Source organism: Epinephelus fuscoguttatus, linkage group LG10 (assembly GCF_011397635.1).
Source record: "Epinephelus fuscoguttatus linkage group LG10, E.fuscoguttatus.final_Chr_v1".
In the NCBI taxonomy this organism is placed as follows: domain Eukaryota; kingdom Metazoa; phylum Chordata; class Actinopteri; order Perciformes; family Serranidae; genus Epinephelus; species Epinephelus fuscoguttatus.
In genome coordinates, this window is record NC_064761.1 from 27669340 (window position 1) to 27696168 (window position 26829).

Consider the following 26829-nt stretch of genomic DNA (forward strand, 5'->3'; position numbering starts at 1 on the left):
AGAATTCCTCTGCATGTTTGAACATAAAAACAATCTGGTTAAATATATGTGGAGACGGACATTATGACAAACTAATCTTATAACAAAGTGTGTTAGGCAGCTCCTGTTTTTGAAAAGGAAAAGTTTGTGGATAAAAGACGTTTTCCCCTTGAGGACTTAAAGGCCTGAAGACATGACTCATACATACAACAAACAAAAAAAAAGGTATCAGGCAAGGATTAAAAGCTGTCCTTTATTATCATATTATTTATATAACGCGGCTAGTGCTTTGGCAATATTTTCACATTTTGTATTCACATTAATCTACCAACAGAGGAAGATAGAAAGAGAGGGGGGGTTAATCACATTTTGTCATTGTTTTTTCAGTAGAAATAACCAAAATATTAGAGACACCTCTGAATAAAAAAACGCATCCTTACAAACAACAACATAACATGAATTATGTTTCTGTGTGTCATAGTCTATACATTATTGAGTTTCATGATCACATGATATATGTAGTGATGTACTCATTTCATTTCATTTCTAAACTGTGCACAAATGGGTTTCACTTTGTCATTGAAGCAGCAAGAGCGAAACCTTTGTGGCTTTGTCTCCTGTTCGTGAGGCTGCAGACGAAATGCAATAACCTCATGAGAATGTATCAAGGTGGCTTTCAAATAATGCCAATCCAAAAAACTACGGAGCACATACTAACCAATATAATTATACTTTTTTATTTTGGTATCCCAAATTAGCTTTTTTTTAACTTATAAACTTGGTCTCCTGTTTCTCTTTAAGCAGCAAGTATAATAAATGTGTACACACTTAAGCTTTGTAAGACTTTTAAGGAATTTAACAAAACAGAGATTTTAGACAATGTAATCAGATGTTAAAGTATCAGCAAAAAGATGTAAGCAGAAAAGCAGAAGTGTAACAAGGATTCATCTTCATCCTCTTCCTCCTCCTCCTCCTTTAGTCTGTAAGAGAAAGAACAAAACAATTACTTTATACTGCAAATTTAAGTAATGCAACAATATAGGCACACAATATGAGAAATAAATATTATAATAGTGTATTTAGCTCACTGTGGCACAGATGCATGGAACTAACATAATAAGTAAACCTCAAATTTCTTTATTATAGCCTAAAAATTCCCACGGAACCCCACCTACTCCATTAAAACACAGAAAAGCAACTCCTTTTTTGAGGGTTTACAGGTTTTTCTGGCTTTAGACTTCTGCTCGTTCATGTCCTCCGGTCTTGTCTCCTCCTCTCACTGTCCAGCCAATCATGGCTGACTCCTCCTCCTTCTTTTCCTTTCTTGAATAATAAAGCTCCTGCCCTCCTCCTGCCCAGCCTCGCGTACAGGCCTGAGCACTGATGAAGTCACACAGTGAGTTTTTGAAATGGTTCTGAACATGGTTTCAGCCTCTGACGACACATTTCAACAGACTTGGGTCACCCGAGGTCACTTGCGCAAAGCTGCCAAAGTTTCTAGTGGCTGTATAGAAGAAGATTGTAGACTATTAAAGGGAGAAATGCAAATTAAAGCTTCCGTAAAAATTATAATTAATCGTTACTTGACGTTTTATTTTTCACCCGCACTCAGAGGATTTAAAAAATCTCCACAATCACAACAAGAGTGCTGCGCGCTATATGAAGACATTTGGAGCAGGAACTGAAAACGAAATCGCGGCCTCCGCAGCATGGTCCACACTCAACGGATACAGACTTCCCCAATTTATTCATATGCACGGTCCTGACAGTGTGCATTCATATCTTCATTATGCTGCACTGCGTTCACAGTGTGCTGTTGTTTTCCAGCTCTTCACTGACAATACTGTGAGGCAGCAGGCACAGAGATGCGCGTACACACACGCTCAAGGCCACACAGACAGAGACTAGACTAAAAACACCACACTGCAAGAAATGTCATCTGTTATTACAGCCTGTGTCATCAGTCTGTTTTTAAAGGGTGAGCATATAATGAGGACAGTGAGAAAAAAGGAGGTTACAGGCTAGTATATGGCCTGCATGGCATGAGGTCATCCTCTGAGCTGACATAGTAGAAGTATAGATCTGGATCTAAATGTAGATCTAGATGAAAAGATTTCTTGGAGAAGGCCTACAAGGAAAACTTATTCCATGCGCGGCAGATATCGGGCTATTTTAAACACAGGTCAACACGTCACCGGGGTCACATGACTGTGTTCACTGATTGGATGAGGCAACCCATCGCTTCACGTTGGGCCCAATCCAAATGTCCACATGCCCGGATCTTGCGGACGTGGGAGTGTTAAGGGCTGTCCAAATCCACAAGAGGCCGAAGGCGGACTTTCTGCAGACTTCCAGAGAGTCCGCTTGGGATGCAGACTTCAGCAGACTTCACTGATTTAATAACCCACAATTCATTAGAATACGGACGTAACCTGTTTTTTTTTTGTTTTTTGTTTTTGTTTTTTTTAAATATAATATATATAAATGTGTAGTTATTTATGGTTAGGCATATTAAAATGCTACTTGAATTATGAAGGCCAGAAATAATATTAGACCGCATCATGATATGTTTGGGCTGCAGAGGTAATGAAAATGCATTTTATTATTGCAGCCTATCAGGCCGTGCAGGCTGAAGAAAAATGTCAGTAATGCCCAGTTTACTGAGTTATAGTCCTGTCCTTATTTGCAACCATTTTTGTTTTTTAAGCATGCAGCCTGTTATATAGAGATATATTAATACATTTTTGTTCTGTCACAAAAAAAGGCTATACATGGGATTTATATCTTGTTACCTGCAGGGACAGGTGAGTAGGCACTATTCATGTCCTCCTGAGACCCTGTGTCCTCATATAAGGACTTACATTTTGGGTTTACTGGACCTTATGCTTCATTCTGCTTAACTTAGCCCCCTTGTCCTCCTCCCTTTTTATTGGTCACATCTAGTGGTACTAAGACCACAATACGCTAATCCATGTAAAAGCAAGGTACAAAACCTGATCAAATTTAACTAATGAAACTTGTTTATTTATGATTAATACAGTTTGTAGTTTGATATGGCAACAAATTTGACCAGTGTTAGCAACAGTAAAAAGCTGAGACGCTGTTAACTAGGAAGTACTCTTTTGAAGTCACTGGGAATTTATTATCATCTTGTTTGAGGACATTAGGACTTTATTATATATGAATATATTATATATATATTATATATTTATCACATAAGGGGTGTGTGTGGTATGCCAGCTGCACAACAGCAGAGAGGAAGGCGCTTCAGAGGGCCTTCACCACAGCCCAGAAAACCACTGGTTGCCCTCTCCCCACCCTGTAAGAACTTTATAGTTTCCGCTGTCTCAGCAGAGCCCAAACCATTCTCAGGGACCCAACACACCCAGGACACTCCCTGTTTGAACTGTTGCCAGAACAGTTTTTAATCCCAGGGCAATAATCGCACTGAATGTCAAATGGCACAAATGAATGCACATGTATGTTTTTGTTGCTGCTGCTACAGGGCTGTGCAATGGGGGAACATCAAGTGAATGTGAATGTCCTATTATAGCTCTATTTTTATAGTTTTTAAATTACTGTTACTGTTTCTTTCTCAACATAGCTTTTTTGTTGTCTTTACACTGCAGATGATGCACTTTTCAATTCCATTGTTATGAAAATGACAATGACAAAGTATCTATCTAAGATTATCATCTCCTTTGAGGATATTGAGACTTCATTGTCATCTCGTACACATTGGGACTTTTTTCATCATCTTGTTTAAGGACATCAGGACTATTTTATAGTCTCATTTTAGGACATCTGTATTTTTTTTGATCATCTTGTTTGAGGATATTGGGACTTTTTTCTTCATCTTGTTTGAGGACATTGGGACTTTTTTCATTTTCTTGTTTGAGGACATTGGGACTTTTTCATCTTCTTGTTTGAGGACATTGAGACTTATTTTATTGTCTCATTTGAGGACATTGGGACTTTTTTCATCTTCTTGTTTTAGGACATTGGGACTTATTTTACTGTCTCATTTGAGGACATTGGGACTTTTTTCTTCATCTTGTTTGAGAACATTAGGACTTTTTTCTTCATCTTGTTTGAATACATTGGGACTTTTTTCATCTTCTTGTTTGAGGACATTGGGACTTATTTTATCGTCTCATTTGAGGACACTGGGACTTTTTTCATCTGTTTGAGGACATTGGGACTTTTTTCATCATCTTGTTTAAGGACATCAGGACTATTTTATAGTCTCATTTTAGGACATCTGTATTTTTTTTGATCATCTTGTTTGAGGATATTGGGACTTTTTTCTTCATCTTGTTTGAGGACATTGGGACTTTTTTCATTTTCTTGTTTGAGGACATTGGGACTTTTTCATCTTCTTGTTTGAGGACATTGAGACTTATTTTATTGTCTCATTTGAGGACATTGGGACTTTTTTCATCTTCTTGTTTTAGGACATTGGGACTTATTTTACTGTCTCATTTGAGGACATTGGGACTTTTTTCTTCATCTTGTTTGAGAACATTAGGACTTTTTTCTTCATCTTGTTTGAAGACATTGGGACTTTTTTCATCTTCTTGTTTGAGGACATTGGGACTTATTTTACTGTCTCATTTGAGGACATTGGGACTTTTTTCATCTGTTTGAGGACATTGGGACTTTTTTCTTCATCTTGTTTGAGGACATTGGGACTTTTTTCATCTTCTTGTTTGAGGACATTGAGACTTATTTTATTGTCTCATTTGAGGACATTGGGACTTTTTTCATCTTCTTGTTTTAGGACATTGGGACTTATTTTACTGTCTCATTTGAGGACATTGGGACTTTTTTCTTCATCTTGTTTGAGAACATTAGGACTTTTTTCTTCATCTTGTTTGAAGACATTGGGACTTTTTTCATCTTCTTGTTTGAGGACATTGGGACTTATTTTATCGTCTCATTTGAGGACACTGGTACTTTTTTCATCTTGTCGTTTGAGGACATTGGAACTTATTTTATCGTCTCATTTGAGGACATTGGGACTTTTTTCATCTTCTTGTTTGAGGACATTGGGACTTATTTTATTTTCTCATTTGAGGACATTGGGACTTATTTTATTGTCTCATTTGAGGACATTGGGACTTTTTTTTTCATCTTGTTTGGGAACATTAGGACTTTTTTCTTCATCTTGTTTGAAGACATTGGGACTTTTTTCATCTTCTTGTTTGAGGACATTGGGACTTATTTTATCGTCTCATTTGAGGACACTGGTACTTTTTTCATCTTGTCGTTTGAGGACATTGGAACTTATTTTATCGTCTCATTTGAGGACATTGGGACTTTTTTCATCTTCTTGTTTGAGGACATTGGGACTTATTTTATTTTCTCATTTGAGGACATTGGGACTTATTTTATTGTCTCATTTGAGGACATTGGGACTTTTTTCATCTTCTTGTTTCAGGACATTGGGACTTATTTTATTGTCTCATTTGAGGACATTGGGACTTTTTTCATCATCTTGTTTGAGGACATTGGGACTTATTTTATTGTCTCATTTGAGGACATTGGGACTTTTTTCATCTTCTTGTTGAGGACATTGGGACTTATTTTATTGTCTCATTTGAGGACATTGGGACTTTTTTCATCTTGTCGTTTGAGGACATTGCAACTTATTTTATTGTCTCATTTGAGGACATTGGGACTTTTTTCATCTTCTTGGTTGAGGACAGTGGGACTTATTTTATCATGTCCTTTGAGGACATTGGGACTTTTTTCATCATCTCGTTTGAGGACATTGGGACTTTTTTCATCTTGTTGTTGAGGACATTGCGACTTATTTTATCGTCTCATTTGAGGACATTGGGACTTTTTTCATCTTCTTGTTTTAGGACATTGGGACTTATTTTGTCATCTCATTTGAGGACATTGGGATTTATTTTATTGTCTCATTTGAGACTTATTGTCTCATTTGAGGACACTGGGACTTTTTTCATCTTGTCGTTTGAGGACATTGCGACTTATTTTATCGTCTCATTTGAGGACATTGGGACTTATTTTAGCGTCTCATTTGAGGACACTGGGACTTTTTTCATCTTCTTGTTTGAGGACATTGGGACTTTTTTCATCTTGTCGTTTGAGGACATTGCAACTTATTTTATCGTCTCATTTGAGGACATTGGGACTTTTTTCATCTTCTTGTTTGAGGACATTGGGACTTATTTTATTGTCTCATTTGAGGACATTGGGACTTTTTTCATCTTCTTGCTTGAGGACATTTGGACTTATTTTATTGTCTCATTTGAGGACACTGGGACTTTTTTAATCTTCTTGTTTGAGGACATTGGGACTTATTTTACCATCTCATTTGAGGATATTGGGACTTTTTTCATCTTGTCGTTTGAGGACATTGCGACTTATTTTATCATCTCATTTGAGGACATTGAGACTTTTTTCATCTTCTTGTTTGAGGACATTTGGACTTATTTTATTGTTTCATTTGAGGACATTGAGACTTTTTTATCATCTCATTTGAGGACACTGGGACTTTTTTCATCATCTTGTTTGAGGACACTGGGATTTATTGTATTGCCTCATTTGAGGACATCAGGACTATTTTATAGTCTCATTTTAGGACATTTTGACTTTTTTTATCATCTTGTTTGAGGACATTGGGACTTTTTTCATCATCTTGTTTGAGGACACTGGGACTTATTTAATTGTCTCATTTGAAGACATTAGAACTTTTTTCATCTTCTCGTTTCAGGGCATCGCAGCTTATTTTATTGTCTCATTTGAGGACATTGAGACTTTTTTCATCTTCTTGTTTGAGGACATTTGGACTTATTTTATTGTTTCATTTGAGGACATTGGGACTTTTTTATCATCTCATTTGAGGACACTGGGACTTTTTTCATCATCTTGTTTGAGGACACTGGGATTTATTGTATTGCCTCATTTGAGGACATCAGGACTATTTTATAGTCTCATTTTAGGACATTTTGACTTTTTTTATCATCTTGTTTGAGGACATTGGGACTTTTTTCATCATCTTGTTTGAGGACATTGGGACTTTTTTTTATCATCTCGTTTGAGGACATTGGGACTTTTTTTTATCATCTCGTTTGAGGACATTGGGGCTTTTTTATCGTCCCCTTTGAGGACACTGGGACTTCATTGTCGTCTTGTTTGAGGACATTGGGACATATTTTATCTTCTCATTTGAGGACATTGGAACTTTTTTTATTGTCTCGTTTGAGGGCATTCAGACTTCATTGTCTCTCGTTTGAGGACATTTGGGCTTTTTTTATTGTCCCGTTTGAGGACATTGAGACTTCATTGTCTCTTGTTTGAGGACATTTGGGCTTTTTTATCGTCCCCTTTGAGGACATTGGGACTTCATTGTCGTCTTGTTTGAGGACACTGGGACTTATTTAATTGTCTCATTTGAAGACATTGGGACTTTTTTCATCTTCTCCTTTCAGGACATCGCAATTTATTTTATTGTCTCATTTGAGGACATGTGGGCTTTTTTTTTTATCATCCCCTTTGAGGACATTAGGACTTTTTTTTTATCGTCCCGTTGAAGGACATTGGGACTCGATGGGCTGTCTATCAACCGCTTGCGAACTGTGGCTTCACAGACTTTACGTAATGAGGGGGGGTCACAGGACTCTGTTTATTGATTGGCTGCGCGTAGAAGGCCTGGGCTGCAAAATAATGCAGTAAGTGATGCTGTGTGTCAGCGGGGGAGGCGGAAGAGAGCAGGGTGAATGCACGTGAGATGAGGAGAGCACCTATGGGAGGGAGTATCTGAGACGAAGAGGTAATGAAAGTAGGACAGCGCGCGGGCGCACTGGTCTCTGGAGAGCGGGGTGCTCGGTGAACGTTGCGGGGCAGAAGCCCAGCCGAGCCGGCTGTACTGTGCGCTCGTAACCGGGGGCGCCGTTCGCAAACCGCATGAGGCTGCCGGCGGTGAAGATAGCGGGGTCAGGGTGTGATGTAGGGCGAGGGGTGAGTTAGCGAGGAGCGTTTGTTCGCTCTGCAGCCGGTGACGAGGCTCTCCTGCCGGCTGTGGAGAGGCCTCACCGCAGCTGCATGTTTTGTTTATGTCTGTATGTTATGTATGTTATGATTTTTAAATGCAGTGTTTGGTTGCAGTTTAAAGAGAAGCCATTCCTCTGTGGTGATCTGTATTGCCGTAAGCCCCGACACACTGGAGCATCTGGCTCAGTCTGTCTCCGCATACGTGTGTGCAAGGCTGCTGGCTGTATATGAATTTGTCCACATAAAGCTTAGCGTTTATTACTCTTTGATTTCCTCCTCCTTGTTTGTTTGCACGGTAGAAATATTCTGTGTGGACACCTCACATCTGAAACAAGGGTCATTACGCTTCTTGGTGTAGCCTATTTGGCACAATACAGCTGTGCGTAAAAGGCCTGACGGAGCTGGCTAATAGGCTACGGCTGCAAAATAACACACGTTAAGCCTACAGTAATGAAATGGGTTTCGTTAATCAGAGCATAATTTATCAGACTTTATCAAATACTATTAGATTTAAACAGACCATTCAAAGTATTATTTGAGCTTTAGTTAAGTATTTTCAGACAGAGCAGAATTACAAAATTAATTTTGAATAATCCAGTTTGAGCTAAGTGATTGTGTGTTCGTTGTGTTTTCACTGCGCATCAATAGAAATAACAATGAACAGTCTGTGTGGTCAGAACTTTTGTTAACATCTGTCGATTTAACACAACTGTGCATGCAGTTTAATAAATGTCCAAGTACATGTAACTATGTAAAAGTATTTTGGAGAATGGTAAATAAAACCCATGTAGCATTTAAATTTTAATAAGTATATTAGTCATCTAGTGAAATAATAATGGATAAAATATATACTCTACCTTTGTGTTAACAGCAACAACTGCAACATACAAAAATACCATAAATTGCACTCCAAGTTAATGTGTAATCCCTGCACTGCAGCGTGCGCATGTGATAATGCGTTCGAACAGTGCGTATTTCTCTTGGATCAGTGTTTTAGTCGATTAAACAACCGAACATAACCCTCTCAGATAAATTAACTTACATTCATTGAGTCAGTCTGTCGGGCAGTGCCGGTGTTCAGTTGGTTTTTGGATGCTTGCTATGTGCAGCTACACACCTTTATATGTTGTGAGCACTGTTTGTTCATTACAATTAAAAAAGTGACATAGTTAATATAGTTTCTATGGTGGAACAGTGGTTAGCACTTTTGCCTCTCGCCTGGAAGGTTCTAGGTTTGAAACCACCAGCAAGCTGGAGCTAAGTGTTACTGTGTTACTATACTTACTTTTTATACGTAATTAGTTGTGTATTTAGCATACACACTAAAACGTGTTGTTACCTAACCTATTGTGCCATAGCTGTTGAATTTAGGAACTCTTTACTCAAGACATTAGATCAAATCTACTCAGACTGAGTGCAAATTTACTGAGTAGATTGTATAGGTTTGTTTTAACAGTGTAAAGCGCTCACTAGCAGGGCCTGTGACTGAAGGAGTCTGAGGAGACAAAAGTCATGTTTCCATCCAGGCCAATAACAGGTTCAGTGGGTATCTGTGCCAACACACACACACACGCACATGCACACGTACATGCACACACACAGACACACACAGACACACACACACACACACACACACACACACACACACACACACACACACACAGGCATTTCCTTTCCCCAATTATAACCATATGCCTGGCACATACACCCGTGTTCGGTAAGTCCCAAAGACTATCTCACAGCACAAAGACAAATACAGAGTGCAGAGGGACAGAGTGAGAAGCTGCATCTTTCACTTTCGATTCCGGGGGGATGAGTTGAGACAAAACCCTCAGTTGTATCTGCGGCCTGCACTGCTGCTCGAGGCTGAAGCCTTTTTGTGACTGATATTTGTCGTGTAGTGGAACTAGTCTGATCACAACGAAAACCTTTATTAAACGTGCATCTCAACATGAAAGCATGTCCACGGCTACACTTTGAAAAGGGTGGTAGCTAAATGATTAATTCCATTCACCCTGTGTTACCAGATGAGAAACAAAAATCGGAGTGGGGTGCGTGATATATAAGTCAGGGTAACATCAGCCTATACTCAACAACAATTCGTTAAAAGCCGCGTTATTAAACGTAGTTAAAAACGAAACAGAACCAGCTTTATTTATGATAGGCTATAGAGTAATTTTGCTGGAGATGCATGACTGTTAATAACACATATTTAAGGTTTTACATACACTTTTGCATAAACCTCGTTGCCGCTAAAAACCAAAGTCTCATATAAGGATTCCTAAGTATATGGTATTTAATTTCATTGAATCTATTCTGACTTAAATATTTCTATACACTGTGTGTGCGGTGTGAAGGGGCTGCAACTTACATTTTATTGTGCAACCCTGACAAATAACTGAAGCATGTAAACGTGTCAGCAGCGTGTCGTATGGAAATTGTGACAATCCGTTTCATTGCAAATGTGCTCAGATATTGCATCTGCATCCGCTTCAGACTAAAAAGCATCAGAACAGAATAAAAAGAACTTTATTTACCCCTCCCCCAATGGGAAATTCAGCTATCCAGCAGCTCATAAAAGACAAAAATCAACAACCACACTCCCCCTCATCAACAACACTGTAGTACTAAAATAGACATAAAATAAAATAAAATAAAATAAAGTTAAAAAATAAAATAAAGTAAAATAAAATAAATAAAAATAGAAATAAAATAAAACAAAATAAAATAAAATTGGAGTGGAGTCCATATAGGCCTAATATATTTATTATTGCTGTAAATTCATAAGCCCATGTTCTCTGTTGAAGTTGACCTATTATCTCAATTGAACTCACATGTTATCCTCACCACTAATACCCTACAACTATTATAATTTTATCGGCCTGTAATTGTCGGTCATAGAGATGGAGCATTTTATGACCGACAGTTGATGGTGGCCATTAATTTGGAGCAACAGAAATCTAAATGAAACTCGGCCTATGGCCTGTTCGTTTAGTTTTTATCACGGCTCGTGTAAGAGCCAATGTGCAACATCAACAGAGGATAATACTGGCGGATCTTTGGGCTCTATAACGCATTTAACCATTACCACCCTCGCCATTAAATTGTTATAGTCTGCGCATCAGTGATTTTCAGTTTTCTCTCACATCATTTTGTTGGTTCTAGAAACAGAAATGAAGCTGTAGCAAAAGTTCAGTCACGAAGACAATACTTTTTCATGCTTAGGCTGTAACTTTCGTCATCACTCTGCGATTCCAACCCTGCTCATTCTCCATCTCTGGCTTGGCCGTGTTTGCACAGTCAAACAGCTATACAACAGCTGACCCACAATCAACCAATAGCACAAGAGCACACCTTCTCCATCAGCCTATCACCTCACTGCTCCTCTCTTATTTCGCTACAGTGTTCTCACTGTGCGTAATTCACCTCCCCATTACGGCCTACTCCTCTCGGATGCAGCTTCCTTTCGCCTCATCAGTCCACAACAAGTTTCCAGCCGCCACCAGTGTCAAGACTCTGTTGAGTCTAAGCGCCAAAACCTTTGTTTATCCTTATCAGCACAAATCATCTGTTATTCTGCACTTATATTCCGCATTAAACTTCATCTTTGTTCCTGATTGAAATATTTTCTTATCGAAAAAGCGCGGATCCTTTGAAACAAGCCCAACTTTGCACTGAATAGGTCGCTAAAGCGTAAAGATGCCACGGATTTTTTTGTACCATTAAGTTTGAAGAGTGATTATAAGCTATCCTTAAAAATAATTTGTTGGTAGGAAGCTATTTTATTGCAAGACATTAAAAAAACATAGAAGAGCACTCACTTGAGCTCAGATACTCGTCAATGTATCTGGCAGTGTCCTCCCTCCTGTGGAGGTGCGCCAGCTGCGCGGCGGTGTATCCCTGACCGTTTGGGGTTCGGGGGTTCACGGTGCGTCCGATCAGCAGCTGGACCACTTCAAGGTGGCCCTCTCGGGCTGCCAGGTGCAGCGGCAGGTTACCGTGGTCGTCCACGAGATTAATATCTGCCCCGTGGTCTACCAGCTCGCGCACAGAGTTTATAAATCCTTCGCGCGCGGCGTCGTGCGTCACGGTGAGTCTGAGGACCGGGTCGCGTATGTTGGGGTCCGCCCCCGCCTCGAGAAGAGCCCTGACCACAGCGTCGTTCCCCAACATCACCACCTGCACAAAGAAAGGAGGAAAAATAACAATAAATAAATAAATAAATAAATAAATAAAATAATAATAATAACAATAATGATAATAATAATAATAATAAATCGAACTAAAACAAACAATAAATAAATACAATTAAAAAATGAAATAAAAAACAAAAATAAATAGATAAAAATATACCATATTCCAGATTTGTGATTTAGACGAGGACACTAAAATTACACAACTGCTTGATAATCTTAAAATGCCATTATTATTACTAAAATGATTACAAGTAGTGCAAGTAGTGATTTAAGTATTATTTCATTGACTTGTATATGACCTCTGTACAACTGTTCTAAGAAAATCTAGGCATGTAAAAAAAATTCAAGCAGGGGCAGGCACACTGTGTAAGTAGGCCACTTCCTCACTTCTCATGCTTTTTCACACCTCTAAACACTCCACCAGTGACCATCGAATTTAGCATATCTCTTTTAACCTGTTAATAATCACCGACATGGGCTTATTCTTTATTATATCTGAGTAACTTATTTCTCAGGATCAAGAGCAAAATCTGTGCTGGAAACACAAACTTCACTGTGAAACTGAGAGTGACTAAAGGACAACTCAATGTGCTATGGAAAAAACCGGAATAATTCGTTTTAATCCTTACATTCCTGACTATATAGCATTAAATAATTAATTGCAGCAAGACTATGAGTTTTAAAACGATTTTTAAGTGAACTACTTAGCTGTTTTGACTTAGTGTGGTTTATTCAGATCAGATATGCTACAAAGACCAAACTCCTCTCTGCCATCCATCCACAGATTTCTTAATTTAAAACTTTTTATATCGATTTAAAGTATTATATTGTATATAAAGCTGAACAAAGTCTACTAAACATATGAAGGTAAACTATGATCAGGTCGTATATCCTGTACAACAGCACTGTAAGATAAGGAAGTCAAAGAGGCAGCTTGTAACACTACAGTCTACCAAAAGAACATGAACAAAACTGTTCTTCCAAATTCACTTTCACACAAACTAAGCGGTTTATACTGACCTGCAGTGCAGTCCTGTTGTACATATTAAAGCCATTAACGTTTGCTCCATCTTGCAGCAAAAGCGACACTTCACTGAGGTTTCCCCTGGCAGAGGCCTCGCACAGTGAGTCAGCCATTCTGGTAGTAGAGAAAATAAACGAAGGTAAAATGTCTCAAACAAGAAGTGTGGAAAATAACTGCATCCAGACTTCAGGTCTTATCAAGTTCATCTCATAAGCACCTCCCTCCCACCTCCCTCCCACCATCAGACATTGGCTTGACCCCACACTGTTTTCTCTCTCTCTAGCACTGTAAAAAGTATGGGAAGATTTGGCTCTCTTTTACTTTTATCCAGCTCAGTCCATGAATTTGCATCCTTGCATTTTACACGAGCTAAGCTTTCATTTTCACAGGTTATATTTTAGCTATAATGACTTTAGTGCTCAGTTAGCATCCACATGGACAATAAAGTTAATCTGTTAGTTCTGTTAGTTACACAATCCAGCTGCAAAAGACAGTCTGCTACCTCTGGGTGACTGGCATACTTAAATTTGATCCATTTCATGTGTGGAGAAAAACTAATCCACTCACACCATACATGGTGCATATATGGTGATGATGATAATAATAATAAAAACATTGTCAACAAAATGTTTAATTTCCAATAAGTGTGTGTGTGTGTGTGTGTGTGTGTGTGTGTGTGTGTGTGTGTGTGTGTGTATTCAATTCAGTAGAACTTTAATTTTTATCCCAAAGGATAAAATTAAAAATGACAGTAACACTAAGTGCAAAAAACTAAAATGGTGGAAAAAACAAACTGCTCCTGATAATCAATGTCATACTGAATATAATATGACAATGAGAAGTAGTATTGCACATGCTGAGAAAATGATATTTGCACTGCACTGACTAGTGGACATGGAATTGATGAATAATACTGCACATTATGTGAAGATATTTATATATTATATATAAATTATATTATATGTTGTATTATATGTTGTATTTGTAGCATGTTAATGTGTTTTGAGTGGCTGCTAACTTCTTCCTGGTTAAATAAAGGTAAAAAAAAAAAAAAAGTATAGAACTTCATTTATTCCACTTCTTGCCTAAATTTAAGCACTTATGTCAATTCTGGTACATTGAGAGCAAGTCTACCGGAGTCAAATTCCTTGTATGTGCACATGTACTTGGTGAATAAAGCTGATTCCGATTCTGATTTATTTATCCTGCAGGAAATTCTTGTGCCAGAGAGGGCTTCAAAGTACAATAACACTAAGTACAGTAAGCACAATATTAACGATTCACAACCAGACAATCAGTATGTTCCCTGGGTCAGGCTCACTCACTGGGCCCAGTATTAGAACAACAGAGTATCAAATATCTATAATCAAAGTATTTTCAGGGAGCAAAAGTAAAACACAGTGCCTAATAAAGTAACAATAGGAGTACGATGAGTATAAGAGTTACTAAAAATGAACTGAAATGGTGGAAAAAACTAAAATGGAAATTTTGAAAAGTAGCAATGTGCATCCTATTGCACTATTGTTATATGTTATGTTGTATATATATTATATTATATGTTGTATTGTAGTTGTAGCATGTTAATGTGTTTTGAGTGGGCTGCTAACTTCTCTCTCTTCAAAACTTCCTGGTTATATAAATATATAAATACACAAAAATCCATACTAGAAGTATTTTCTACCTACCTATCTATCTATCTATCTATCTATATTATATAATATATATAAATATACAAATATCCATAGTAGATGTATTTTCATAGTATTTATATAGAAGTATTTACTAAAAATGAACCAAAATGGTGCTCCTGATAATCAATGTTATATTGAATATAATATGACAATGAGAAGTAGTATTGCACACGACTGAGAAAATGATATTTGCATTGCACTGACTAGTGGACATGGTATTGATGAATAATACTGCACATTATGTGAAGATATTTATATATTATATATAAATTATATTATATGTTGTATTATATGTTGTATTTGTAGCATGTTAATGTGTTTTGAGTGGCTGCTAACTTCTTCCTGGTTAAATAAAGGTAAAAAAAAAAAAAAAAAAAAATTATAGAACTTCATTTATTCCACTTCTTGCCTAAATTTGAGCACTTATGTCAATTCAGGTACATTGAGAGCAAGTCTACCGGAGTCAAATTCCTTGTATGTGCACACGTACTTGGTGAATAAAGCTATTCTGATTCTGATTTATTTATCTTGCAGGAAATTCTTGTGCCAGAGAGGGCTTCAAAGTACAATAACACTAAGTACAGTAAGCACAATATTAACGATTCACAACCAGACAACCAGTATGTTCCCTGGGTCAGGCTCACTCACTGGGCCCAGTATTAGAACAACAGAGTATCAAATATCTATAATCAAAGTATTTTCAGGAGCAAAAGTAAAACACAGTGCCTAATAAAGTAACAATAGGAGTACGATGAGTATAAGAGTTACTAAAAATGAACTGAAATGGTGGAAAAAACTAAAATGGAAATTTTGAAAAGTAGCAATGTGCATCCTATTGCACTATTGTTATATGTTATGTTGTATATATATTATATTATATGTTGTATTGTAGTTGTAGCATGTTAATGTGTTTTGAGTGGGCTGCTAACTTCTCTCTCTTCAAAACTTCCTGGTTATATAAATATATAAATACACAAAAATCCAGAGTAGAAGTATTTTCTACCTACCTGTCTATCTATCTATCTATCTATCTATCTATCTATCTATCTATAATATATATAATACATATACGTATATACAAATATACAGGCCTATAAATATACAAATATCCATAGTAGAAGTATTTTCTATCCATCTATCTATCTATCTATCTATCATATATATATATATATATATATATATATATATTATATAATATATATAAATATACAAATATCCATAGTAGATGTATTTTCATAGTATTTATATAGAATATTTACTAACAATGAACCAAAATGGTGCTCCTGATAATCAATGTTATATTGAATATAATATGACAATGAGAAGTAGTATTGCACACGACTGAGAAAATGATATTTGCACTGCACTGACTAGTGGACATGGTATTGATGAATAATACTGCACATTATGTGAAGATATTTATATATTATATATAAATTATATTATATGTTGTATTATATGTTGTATTTGTAGCATGTTAATGTGTTTTGAGTGGTTGCTAACTTCTTCCTGGTTAAATAAAGGTAAAAAAAAAAAAAAAAATTAAAGAACTTCATTTATTCCACTTCTTGCCTAAATTTGAGCACTTATGTCAATTCAGGTACATTGAGAGCAAGTCTACCGGAGTCAAATTCCTTGTATGTGCACACGTACTTGGTGAATAAAGCTATTCTGATTCTGATTTATTTATCCTGCAGGAAATTCTTGTGCCAGAGAGGGCTTCAAAGTACAATAACACTAAGTACAGTAAGCACAATATTAACGATTCACAACCAGACAACCAGTATGTTCCCTGGGTCAGGCTCACTCACTGGGCCCAGTATTAGAACAACAGAGTATCAAATATCTATAATCAAAGTATTTTCAGGGAGCAAAAGTAAAACACAGTGCCTAATAAAGTAACAATAGGAGTACGATGAGTATAAGAGTTACTAAAAATGAACTGAAATGGTGGAAAAAACTAAAATGGAAATTTTGAAAAGTAGCAATGTACATCCTATTGCACTATTGTTATATGTTATGTTGTATATATATTATATTATATGTTGTATTGTAGTTGTAGCATGTTAATGTGTTTTGAGTGGGCTGCTAACTTCTCTCTCTTCAAAACTTCCTGGTTATATAAATATATAAATACACAAAAATCCATACTAGAAGTATTTTCTACCTATCTGTCTGTCTATCTATCTATCTATCTATCTATCTATCTATCTATCTATCTATAATATTTATAATATATATACGTATATACAAATATATAGGCCTATAAATATACAAATATCCATAGTAGAAGTATTTTCTATCTATCTGTCTATTTATCTATCTATCTATCTATCATATATATATATATATATATATATATATATATATATATATATATATAAATTATATAATATATATATATATATATATATATACAAATATACAAATATCCATAGTAGAAGTATTTTCATAGTATTTATATAGAAGTATTTACTAAAAATGAACCAAAATGGTGCTCCTGATAATGTTATATTGAACATGATGTGACAATGAGAAGTAGTATTGCACATGACTGAGAAAATGATATTTGCACTGCACTGACTAGTGGACATGGTATTGATGAATAATACTGCATATGATGTTGTGAAAAATTTGGCACAAGATATTGAAAAGTAGTAATGTGCATCATATTAAGCTATAGTGCACCTATTGTAAGGACACTATTGGTTATGTTGTATATATTATATTATATTATTATTTGTTGCATGTTAATGTGTTTTGATTGGCTGCTACCTTGGCCAGGTCTCCATAGTAAAAGACATTTTAAATCCCAGTGGGACTTTCTGGTTAAATAAAAGTTGAATTAATAGATAAGAATAAAAGTCATATATACATATAGCTACATCAGACTGATCATGATCATAATATATAATGATTATAGATTACTTTTACTTTAGCTACTTACCCTGCTCCCTCCAATAATTGTACACGAGGATACTTTTCTCTTTCACAGATTATATTATTACTTACTATTATTATAGAGCTCGATCGGCATCCAGATGAGCAATTAATCCACCTAACTGTGCGATTTATGTTTGGCTCCAAATTCAAACTGACTAGTATGCAAATACTTTTAAGATATACAGTTATATTAGTTACTGCAAAGGACATGTTGGCACCTCTGGGTGACTGCATACCTTATTTTGATCTATTTTGATGTATTGTGGGTGATAATTATATGTAAACAACGTAAAAACAACAGCTGTTTTCCCACGTGCTGTGAGAGCACTGACAGTCCTGTGATCTGATGAGAATGAATACTGAATCTAATCGATTATACTAACAGCTTTATGTGTTTCATTTCTTTTTGGACCCCACAAAAGAAAGCAAACATTAACCTACTGTACATGCACGTGCAGCTATAATAACGGTAGTAATCCAAAATAAACACTGCAGCACATCTATTGGACAAAACCCACCTTATTTTATTTTAAAACCATAACGCAATCCTTCCTCCGTGTAACTGCGCACTGTGTGCCATCCTACCGAGCCGACCGCTGAAAAAGCAAAATAACAACAACAACAAAATAAATAAATGGACACACAAAGGTTACACCTACGCATATGCTTCAAAACATGTGATGCAACTGAAAGTCGCTTCCCGCTCATTTTCTGATGATTTTGCCCAAATGTATGTGTTTAGTGCGTGTGTGAGTGTATGGCTGCCATCATGTCCTGCTGTCAGCGTGCAGGAGCTGAGAGGCGATCTGCCCCAAACACCGCAGTCACCACTCATTTCCAAAAACCTACCGCATACGATGATCCTCCATGAAGCAGTGTCGCAGCGATGTCCGATTCAACTCCTCTCAAAATATGCTGCGAGCCAAATGTCCGAGCATCGTAAAGCTCCTGGAATATCGTCTCTGTCATCACAGAATATGGCTCATCTGCAGGGTAGACTCGGGCCGCAGCAGCGCAGTTACAGCTTGAAACTGAATTTGAACGACTCGCCAAAACTGATGCTGGTGTGATTGGATAGGATCAAATGATAGGCGGGACAGTAACGGAGCCTAATGATGCCGTAACGACGTGTGATAAAGGTGCCTCCATTCATCACTGTGATACACAGATGACCACAGAGATCTTAGGGGACACAGTCAGACGCAGCATAATGGATATAATCACTGCGTCATGATTCATCTGTAGATATAGTTCGCAGTGAAAAAGCCAGGGAGGCATTTTTATGGTGTCATCCTCTGTCATCTTTCACTTTCATGCTGCCCTCTAGTGTTGGGACTTTATATCGCCTGCAAGCTATTTGCAGCACTCAGAGCGCGTGTGGTGAAATGTAATGTTTTACCTTTTCTTTTTTTTCTTTTTTATTTGAAATTCTCTTTTTATTGGTTTATAAAAGCAACATGGACATGTGTTAATAAAGTCAAAAACCATCTGACCATGAAGACATATAAAAAATAAATATCAAAAATAGGAAAAAAAAATAATAAATTAAAAAATAAGAAAAAAGTTAATTCAGTTTTGATTAAAAATAAAGATTTGTGAGTATTAATTTAAATTAAAATATTACCTTAAAATTAGAGAGTAGATTAGTGTGCTACTTTTCAACTGGTTGAGTGCACATGAGGTCACAAGCACTTTGACACGTGCGTCAAACATACACAGACTTCTATTGACTACATGGTGTGATACAGATACTGTGTAGCACTAAGGAGGAAAGAAAAGGAGAAGGTCAAATGGGGTCACATGACTGGTGCTTGCAGGCCAGGGCCATCCACAACCTCTCAAAAGAGGGTGTATTATGAAACACTGGGCCCATGGGCACAGACATGCAAAAGGCCGTACCATCCCTCTTACACAGGGGCAAGACACTCAGATTTTGTGATAGTTTTCCCTCTTTTATTTTATTGTTTTGAATCTTTTTGTAGTTGTTATGCATCTTTTTGTGTCTCTTTGCAGTTCCTTTGCATCTCTTTGTGCTTTGTGTGGGAGTGTGTGTTTCTTTGTAGTCACTTTGAATCTCTTCCTGGGAGGTACATGTTAATTTGGGTGACATTTTACGGGTGAAGGTTCAAGGGGAGGAGGTGGCTCGGGCATCTGATCAGGATGCCTCCTGGGCGCCTCCCATTAGAGGGGTTCCAGGCATGTCCCACTGGTAGGAGGCCCCGGGGCAGACCCAGAACACGCTGGAGGGGCTACATATCTTATCTGGCCTGGGAACACCTCAGGGTCCCCCAGGAGGAGCTGGAAAGTGTTGCTGGAGAGAGGGACGTCTGGGGTGCTTTGCCCCAGATAGGTGGATGCAAATGATGGATGGATAGTCAAAGGGGGGCTTTACATTTTGGGCTCCTGTGCCTGTGCCCAGTAGGCCTGATATGTAAATCCATCCATGCTGTCAGGGTACACAGTATGAGTCATATAGTGGCTGTGGTTAAAGACACAAGGTCCAGTCAAGGACAAACAATAATGTGTCGCCTACGTATTCATAATTGCGGGATATGGTATTTCCTTTTGTGCAGTTGCTGGCATGCATGTTGGCAGGTGGAAGCCAGAGCTAAGGCACCTGCCCATTTGTTGTCAATGAAATATTTCAGTTCTCAGAACACCCCATTGTTATCTGTCTGACGTGACACAATGCTTGCCTGGGTCCAGACCTCCATCCGCCCACTCCACCAATAAATCCACCCACAAACAACAGGTCTAATGAGATTTACCCCGGTTCGTGGCAACTCTATAGATTAAGCTTTTGTTCTGCTCATGTTACTGGAACACAAATAGGACTTTAATTTGTATTGCCATTGCACAGATATTTTATTATGCTTTGTCACATACCCTATTATAACTGGTCACACAATCTGATGGTTCACCATTTTCTGTGACCTATCAGATTCTATGACCTCAGAATAAGATTAATTTTGATGGCTGTAACCAAATATGGTGTTAACGTTGCATGAAGATAGGGTCACTCATTTTCATAGTTGTGTTTTGTCGAATTTGTCAGATCCTGTGACACTAAAAGCTAAATTATGTAAAAAAAGAAAAAGAAAAAAGAAAAAAAGAAAGTAGACCATAGATTAGTAAACAGGCCTACTCAGCACGAGTTCAGGGGCCCAAAGGTTCAGGGGACTCCCTAGCATTCACCTGCAAAATGTCACTTAAAGTAACATGTACTGACCAGGAGGAAACTCAAAATGACGACAGAAGGACACAAAAAGACCACTAAGAATGCAAAGGACCTGCAAAGAGACACAAAATAACAACAAAAACAGGCAAATAACCACAAAGAGACACAAAAACGACCACAAAAAATGCTCAAAATGACCTCAAAGACATGCAAAACCACTATTCAGTCAATGTGCCTTGTTATTTTGTAGGAGAGGTGGTGGGGCCTTTTGCATATCTATACCCAGGGGTCCACTGTCTCATAATCAGCCCTGCCAAATATTTATCAAATGAGGTGTCATGATTTGTATGTCATATCTGAATATTTTAGGGTCACAGTTTAGCAGGTGGCAATACAACTGAAATTCCTATTTTAGAACGTGATGGTTACAGATTTTGGTGTAAACACACAACTCATGGAGGTGCATCTGACCGAGGAACAGCCTCTGGACAGGCTTACATCTTACCATGTTTCTTCTGTCCCTCCACTGCCATGCCCATCATAATAAGCATGACCTTCCCTTCATTAACTGGTAAGATTGTTCTTTTTTGCCTCTTTGACCCTGAAAGATAAACCATTACTGTAGCCGAGGCGCACATAAGTCCAGAGTCAAGGTGACAGCATATGTCTGCTTTTATGCACTTTCTTGATTTTTTTTTCTGTGCCATGTCATTCACACTGTGCTCTGTCTTCTCTTCTGGCCTGCTGTAGCATTGGGTCAGTGGCTCTTTAAAGAGGATGAGAAGAACAGGCAAATACTCTGACTTCCATACAAATGTGTAAAAACCCCTGATGTATTGAATATTATTGTAGTGTACAGTCTACATTTTAAGCTACTTTGAAGGCACCATCCAAAACGAGTTAAGTTGCATCTAGAAACTGGACAGGCGCATTAAAGGGCAACTATGGCCATTTTTTAAAATTCAAATTCAACTGAATTTTCAAAACCTTCTACAAATAAAAAAACTAGAGTGCTAAAACTGAAATGTGTGATGTCACAGAGTATAAAGTCTGGAGCTGCTCCATAGACAATGAATAGGGAACGACGTTATACATGACACTGCGAGCACCCCGGGGAATGTTCTGAGTACATGGGTACATTTTTTGTTTCAGACCTGAGAACACTACGATAGAATAAAGCTCATTTGGGTATAAAGATAAAAATAAACACCCTGTGGCTCCACAAAATCAGGTTCCCAGTCATTGTCCATGGAGCAACACCAGACTCATACCCTGTGACATCATAAGTATGAGACTTACTTCCCTGGTTTCTGGCTTTGAGAGAGTCACTCATGTACACAAATATTGAATGAACTTTCCTGGGCCATAAAAATCACATACTGGGATTCTTAATTGAGGTGGTGCTCCCATTTAGATATTCTAGTACAGAGCGAATTAACGGTTTTAAACATATTAATATAAGAAAAGGACATATGATCTAACACAGGGGTGTCAAACATACGGCCCATGGGCCAGAATGGGCTCGCCAAGGGATCCAATCTGGCCCACTGGATGAAGTTAAACAATGCATACTTCATGTAAAATTCTGCTTCAGAGGCTTTCCCACCATGACCAGAGTACAGCTCTCGGATATAACAATGAATACTTACTGTGACCATGTTTAAAGATATTAAACATTGTGCAAAATATTGTCAATTGGCAGCTTCAGTTCAAAAGAATCTGTGTCAGGAAATGTGTGAATAAATGCAGATGCCATGACAGTGACAAGTAGACTGACTGAATGTGTTAAAGCTTAGACATAGCCTACTGTTGATATCAGGCTGTTTGTCTGTTTTGTACAAGAATGAATGTCTACAGAATGTAATTGTAATTCTTTATACACACACAAAGGGAAAATATTGGAGCTGATAGTAGTCATAAGTTATTGTGTAATGGTTTTATTGGTCCATATGGCCTATTACCCCTGGTAAAGACACTTTCATGTTTGTATCGCTGCAAACTCAACTCTTAGTATCAGCTTCACGTCCTCGACTCCAGATTTTACGACATCTGCCGCCACTTTACGTCAGCCGTAAAGCACTAGCTAGATGACAATAATGATAGGAGATAACTGAACACTGTAACGTTACTTTAAAGGATTTTCAGCATCTGAGGCTGTTTAAACCCAATAAAGTTGAATATTTCCAATTTGCCAACCTCTCACTCGTCGCCACGTCTGAGCAAAGTATTTTATTAAAACTCAGTGTCGCTCTGTGAGGCGAGAAAGCGACGAGAGCCAGTGGAAGAATTGCTTTTAGCCAGTCATTGCCATGGCCTCCGAAAGCGGCGAGAGCAACATGGATAGAGAAATGATTCTGGCCGACTTTCAGGTGTGTCTCTTTTGTATGTCCCTAATATTACATCCAGTAGCTAGTAATCTGTTTTGCCGTTGTTGTATTGTCTCTGGCTGGTGTCAACAACCGTACACACGACCTGACTGGCGTCGTAAACAGCAGACCCGAGCAGAGCTTTGCTCACTGTGGTTAGCTCACCTAGCTAACAAACTGACAGCTTGCTAACTGATTATGAAGGTAATTAATAGCTGTAGGCTCGCTAACTAGATAGCGGTTGCCCAAATCTGCCTGTGTAAACAGTGGGATAGTTTGTATTTCTCGCTGGCTTCAAGTTTGCCGGCTTGATAGATAGCGACGATGTAGTTAGCTAACAGGCTCACGTTAACTGTCAACTTGTTTACACCTCGCCAGTCGTCCTGTCAGGGGTTTAAATCCCCGACAGAGACCGTGTGTCCCTCAAAGATACCACATGTATAGCCTAATTTGCAGGTATGGTTGCATATTTAGACGATGAGGAAATGCAGGCTACCAAATTATGCTTCCCCTCCAAATAGAAAGTAATTTAGCATCATGTTTGTTTGCTTCCTATGCTCAATGACATCAGTGCTAACATCATATACATCCCTGTCTAAGATGGACACTTGTAAAATTAACCATAGACCTTCTTTTTGGTGGTGTCAGTCTCACGGGTTTGCTATTGTAGCCTTGTGTTTTGATTTAACAAAGCTCACCTTAATATTATTTGACAACAGGCCAAACCAGTGCAGGTGTACAAGTCCTCCACTGCCCATTCAGATTAGGACAGTACACAATGGATATATTGTTAAATTCAGGTATTGACACCTCCACCTTGTCTCATTTTGCACAGGACTCAAACCTGAATCCTATGTGTTTACACCTAATTGTACACATAGGTAGACTTAACTGTTTCTGCTACATTTCAAAAGGTGGCACCACACACAAAGTTGTGTCTTACTAGCTCAGGACCCATATATTATGCATATTTTCCTAATGTTTGGGCTAATCATTTTCTGTCCACCTTGCAGTGAATATTGCAGCTTCATTAGTTTTTCATACACATGAGATCAGATTTGATCAGAAACTTGGGGTAAGAGTTATGCGATTACTGGGTAGTCTGATAAAGCATAGTGTCAGAGTTATGCTGCATCCGACAGGTGCTGTGCATATAACAAAAGCTTAATAAAAAAAAACAGTGTTAAAAAGTCACTTCCTTGAAGTCATTATAGTAGTTGATTACTGTAGCATTAAATGAACTTCAAACATGCAAAATAACCACCTAATGTATAAAATATTCCTCTTACCTCCACTGCAGTGATAGATAAACGTAAATATGCACTATATAATATGTATATCAAACACACAACAAAATAAAGGCCAGCTAACAGGCTCACGTTAACTGGCAATTTGTTTACACCTCGCCAGTCGTCCTGTCAGGGGTTTAAATCCTTGACAGAGACCATGTGTCCCTCAAAGATACCACATTTTTAGCCCAGTTTACAAGTAGGATAGTATTTTTTGACGATGAGAAAATGCAGGCTACCAAATTATGCTTCCTCTCCAAATAGAAAGTAATTTAGCATCATGTTTGTTTGCTTCCCATGCTCAATGACATCAGTACTAACATCATATACATCCCTATCTATCCTCTTACCTCCACTGCAGTGATAAATAAAAGTAAACATGCACTATATAATATGTATACCAAACACACAACAAAATAAAGGCCAGCTAACAGGCTCACGTTAACTGACAACTTGTTTACACCTCGCCAGTCGTCCTGTCAGGGGTTTAAATCCTTGACAGAGACCGTGTGTCCCTGTATAATATGTATATTAAACACACAACAAAATAAAGCAGACATCAAAAACTAGTTAAAAATCACGTAGGAAAGAAGCAAGCACTCTCAAAATAAATCCTCTCGAAAGGTGCACAGCCAAAAACAGCGAAAAAGGGAAAAATGCCAGCACTCACAAATGTCCTTTTGGTAAATTTCTGGTACTGCCACCCAAGTTGGTTTATTAAATTTACCAAAAGGACATTTGTGAGTGCTGGCATCAAAAACTAGTTAGCCAAAGAAAAAGAGACTGAATACTCCAGGCCAACAAAATATATACGACACATGTAGTTTATTTGGATGGCAGCTTAAGTGTCTATCACTTAAAATCAAAAAATTTAATTTTTTAGTTGATGATTTCAACTGCACTTCTTGCTCAAAGATGACATGAATGTGACATTTTTTGCCAGGTAATTTACCGCTCTGATTTGTACAAAGGGGTTTTAAATATCTAAACAAATAGATTAAAGACAGAAAGAACACAAAATCATTAAAAATCTTGTAATACATAACCATTTCATCATCTGCAATTTAAACATTTAGTCTTTGTATGAAACGAAGTCTGTTGTGGTCTTTTTTTACAGTGGTGCCTTAGTTCTTGAAATTGTACAGTGTGTCATTCTTTTGACCTTTAATCTTGGCTCGCTGAGGGGTAAAACTACACCCCTTCCTAAAGAAAATGATCATATCCTTGTTTTAATTGGTGCTCAGATATAAGTTATGGCCATCACATGAGTTGATAAACAGTTCAAAAGTCTTATTTCCTGCCCTGAAAGTAAACTTAGATCAACAGTATCATCTGCATACTTCAGGACATGTCTGTTAATCTGCTGTATCCTTCAGCCATTATCAGTATACACTGGAAAAGGGAGGTGACCTGAAACACCACCCTGGAGTGTGTACACTCTGTGGTCTCCCTGACAAAACATCCACAATCCAACCAATAATGTTTGGATCAAAAATTAAATGATTTCAACCTTTTTTCTGTAATAAAGAATTAACAGCCATTAAGACATTTAAGATTACATATTTTGCATATGTTTTAAAACTTGAGGTGTTTGTAAATGTGATCAAGCAGAGTAGCAGTTGCACTGTCAACTCCTGAACCTGCCCTCCAGCCAGACTGCACATTGTCTCATGAGGTCCTTTGTTCCACTTCTGCAATGATTTTGTGACGAAAGAACTCAAGGTTACTGCTCTGTAACCATCCAGCTGTTTGGGTGTTCTTGTCTTTGACACAGGCACATTGCTTCCACAAGTTTAACCGAATTGTATGCACAATCTCTAACGGTTTAGCTGGCTGCAATTTGAAAAACAGCTTTTAATACTGTGCCAATTAGTTGTCATTTTATTAGCAAGTGTGTTTTGATTCTGGTGGTTACAATCGCACAAGGATCAGTCAGAGTCAGAGTAATTTGACAGCCTTCCTTTGATCAGTACATCACTGAGAGGCTGTTGTTCTTCTAAAGACTCCCACCACTTAAAATATTGCTGTTATGGGTAGTATAGTAGTTCATATGTTTCTGCTGATTTCATTCTTTCTCCTCTGCCTTGTCAATAAATGTGTTTTTCATGTACAGATTTTTGAATGTTTCCTCATGCAGTTCA

The 26829-nt window shown here is 37.7% G+C and overlaps 2 protein-coding genes across 3 annotated transcripts in view; one reads left to right on the plus strand and one right to left on the minus strand.

The window, feature by feature from the left end:
- Nucleotides 1-13: 13 nt before the first annotated feature.
- Nucleotides 14-19036, minus strand: cdkn2c (cyclin-dependent kinase inhibitor 2C (p18, inhibits CDK4)). 2 transcript variants are annotated; one of them, XM_049589034.1, is made up of 5 exons: nucleotides 18705-19036; nucleotides 18374-18451; nucleotides 13218-13335; nucleotides 11823-12180; nucleotides 14-959 (listed from the first exon to the last, which is right to left on the minus strand). In XM_049589034.1, the coding sequence occupies exons 3-5, from the start codon at nucleotides 13332-13334 to the stop codon at nucleotides 955-957; spliced, it is 480 nt and encodes a 159-aa protein (XP_049444991.1). In that variant the 5' UTR covers nucleotide 13335; nucleotides 18374-18451; nucleotides 18705-19036; the 3' UTR covers nucleotides 14-954. The 2 variants fall into 2 exon arrangements, with proteins under 2 accessions (XP_049444991.1, XP_049444989.1); XM_049589032.1 differs by lacking the exon at nucleotides 18374-18451.
- Nucleotides 19037-23110: 4074 nt separating this feature from the next.
- faf1 (Fas (TNFRSF6) associated factor 1) overlaps nucleotides 23111-26829 on the plus strand; it is an 83141-nt gene continuing 79422 nt past the window's right edge. Inside the window, exon 1 of the mRNA XM_049588705.1 lies at nucleotides 23111-23402. Coding sequence (XP_049444662.1) covers nucleotides 23343-23402 — 60 coding nt within the window. The 5' untranslated portion in view covers nucleotides 23111-23342. The remainder of the gene's footprint in view (nucleotides 23403-26829) is intronic.

Excerpts from the sequence above, each read along its gene's own strand:
- cdkn2c (XM_049589032.1), bottom strand. The coding sequence starts at position 18,724 with ATGGAGGATCATCGTATGCG. Across the intron at positions 13,336-18,704 it reads ATGGAGGATCATCGTATGCG|AATGGCTGACTCACTGTGCG; the intron begins GTAGGTTTTTGG and ends CTCTACTACCAG. Across the intron at positions 12,181-13,217 it reads ACAACAGGACTGCACTGCAG|GTGGTGATGTTGGGGAACGA; the intron begins GTCAGTATAAAC and ends TTCTTTGTGCAG.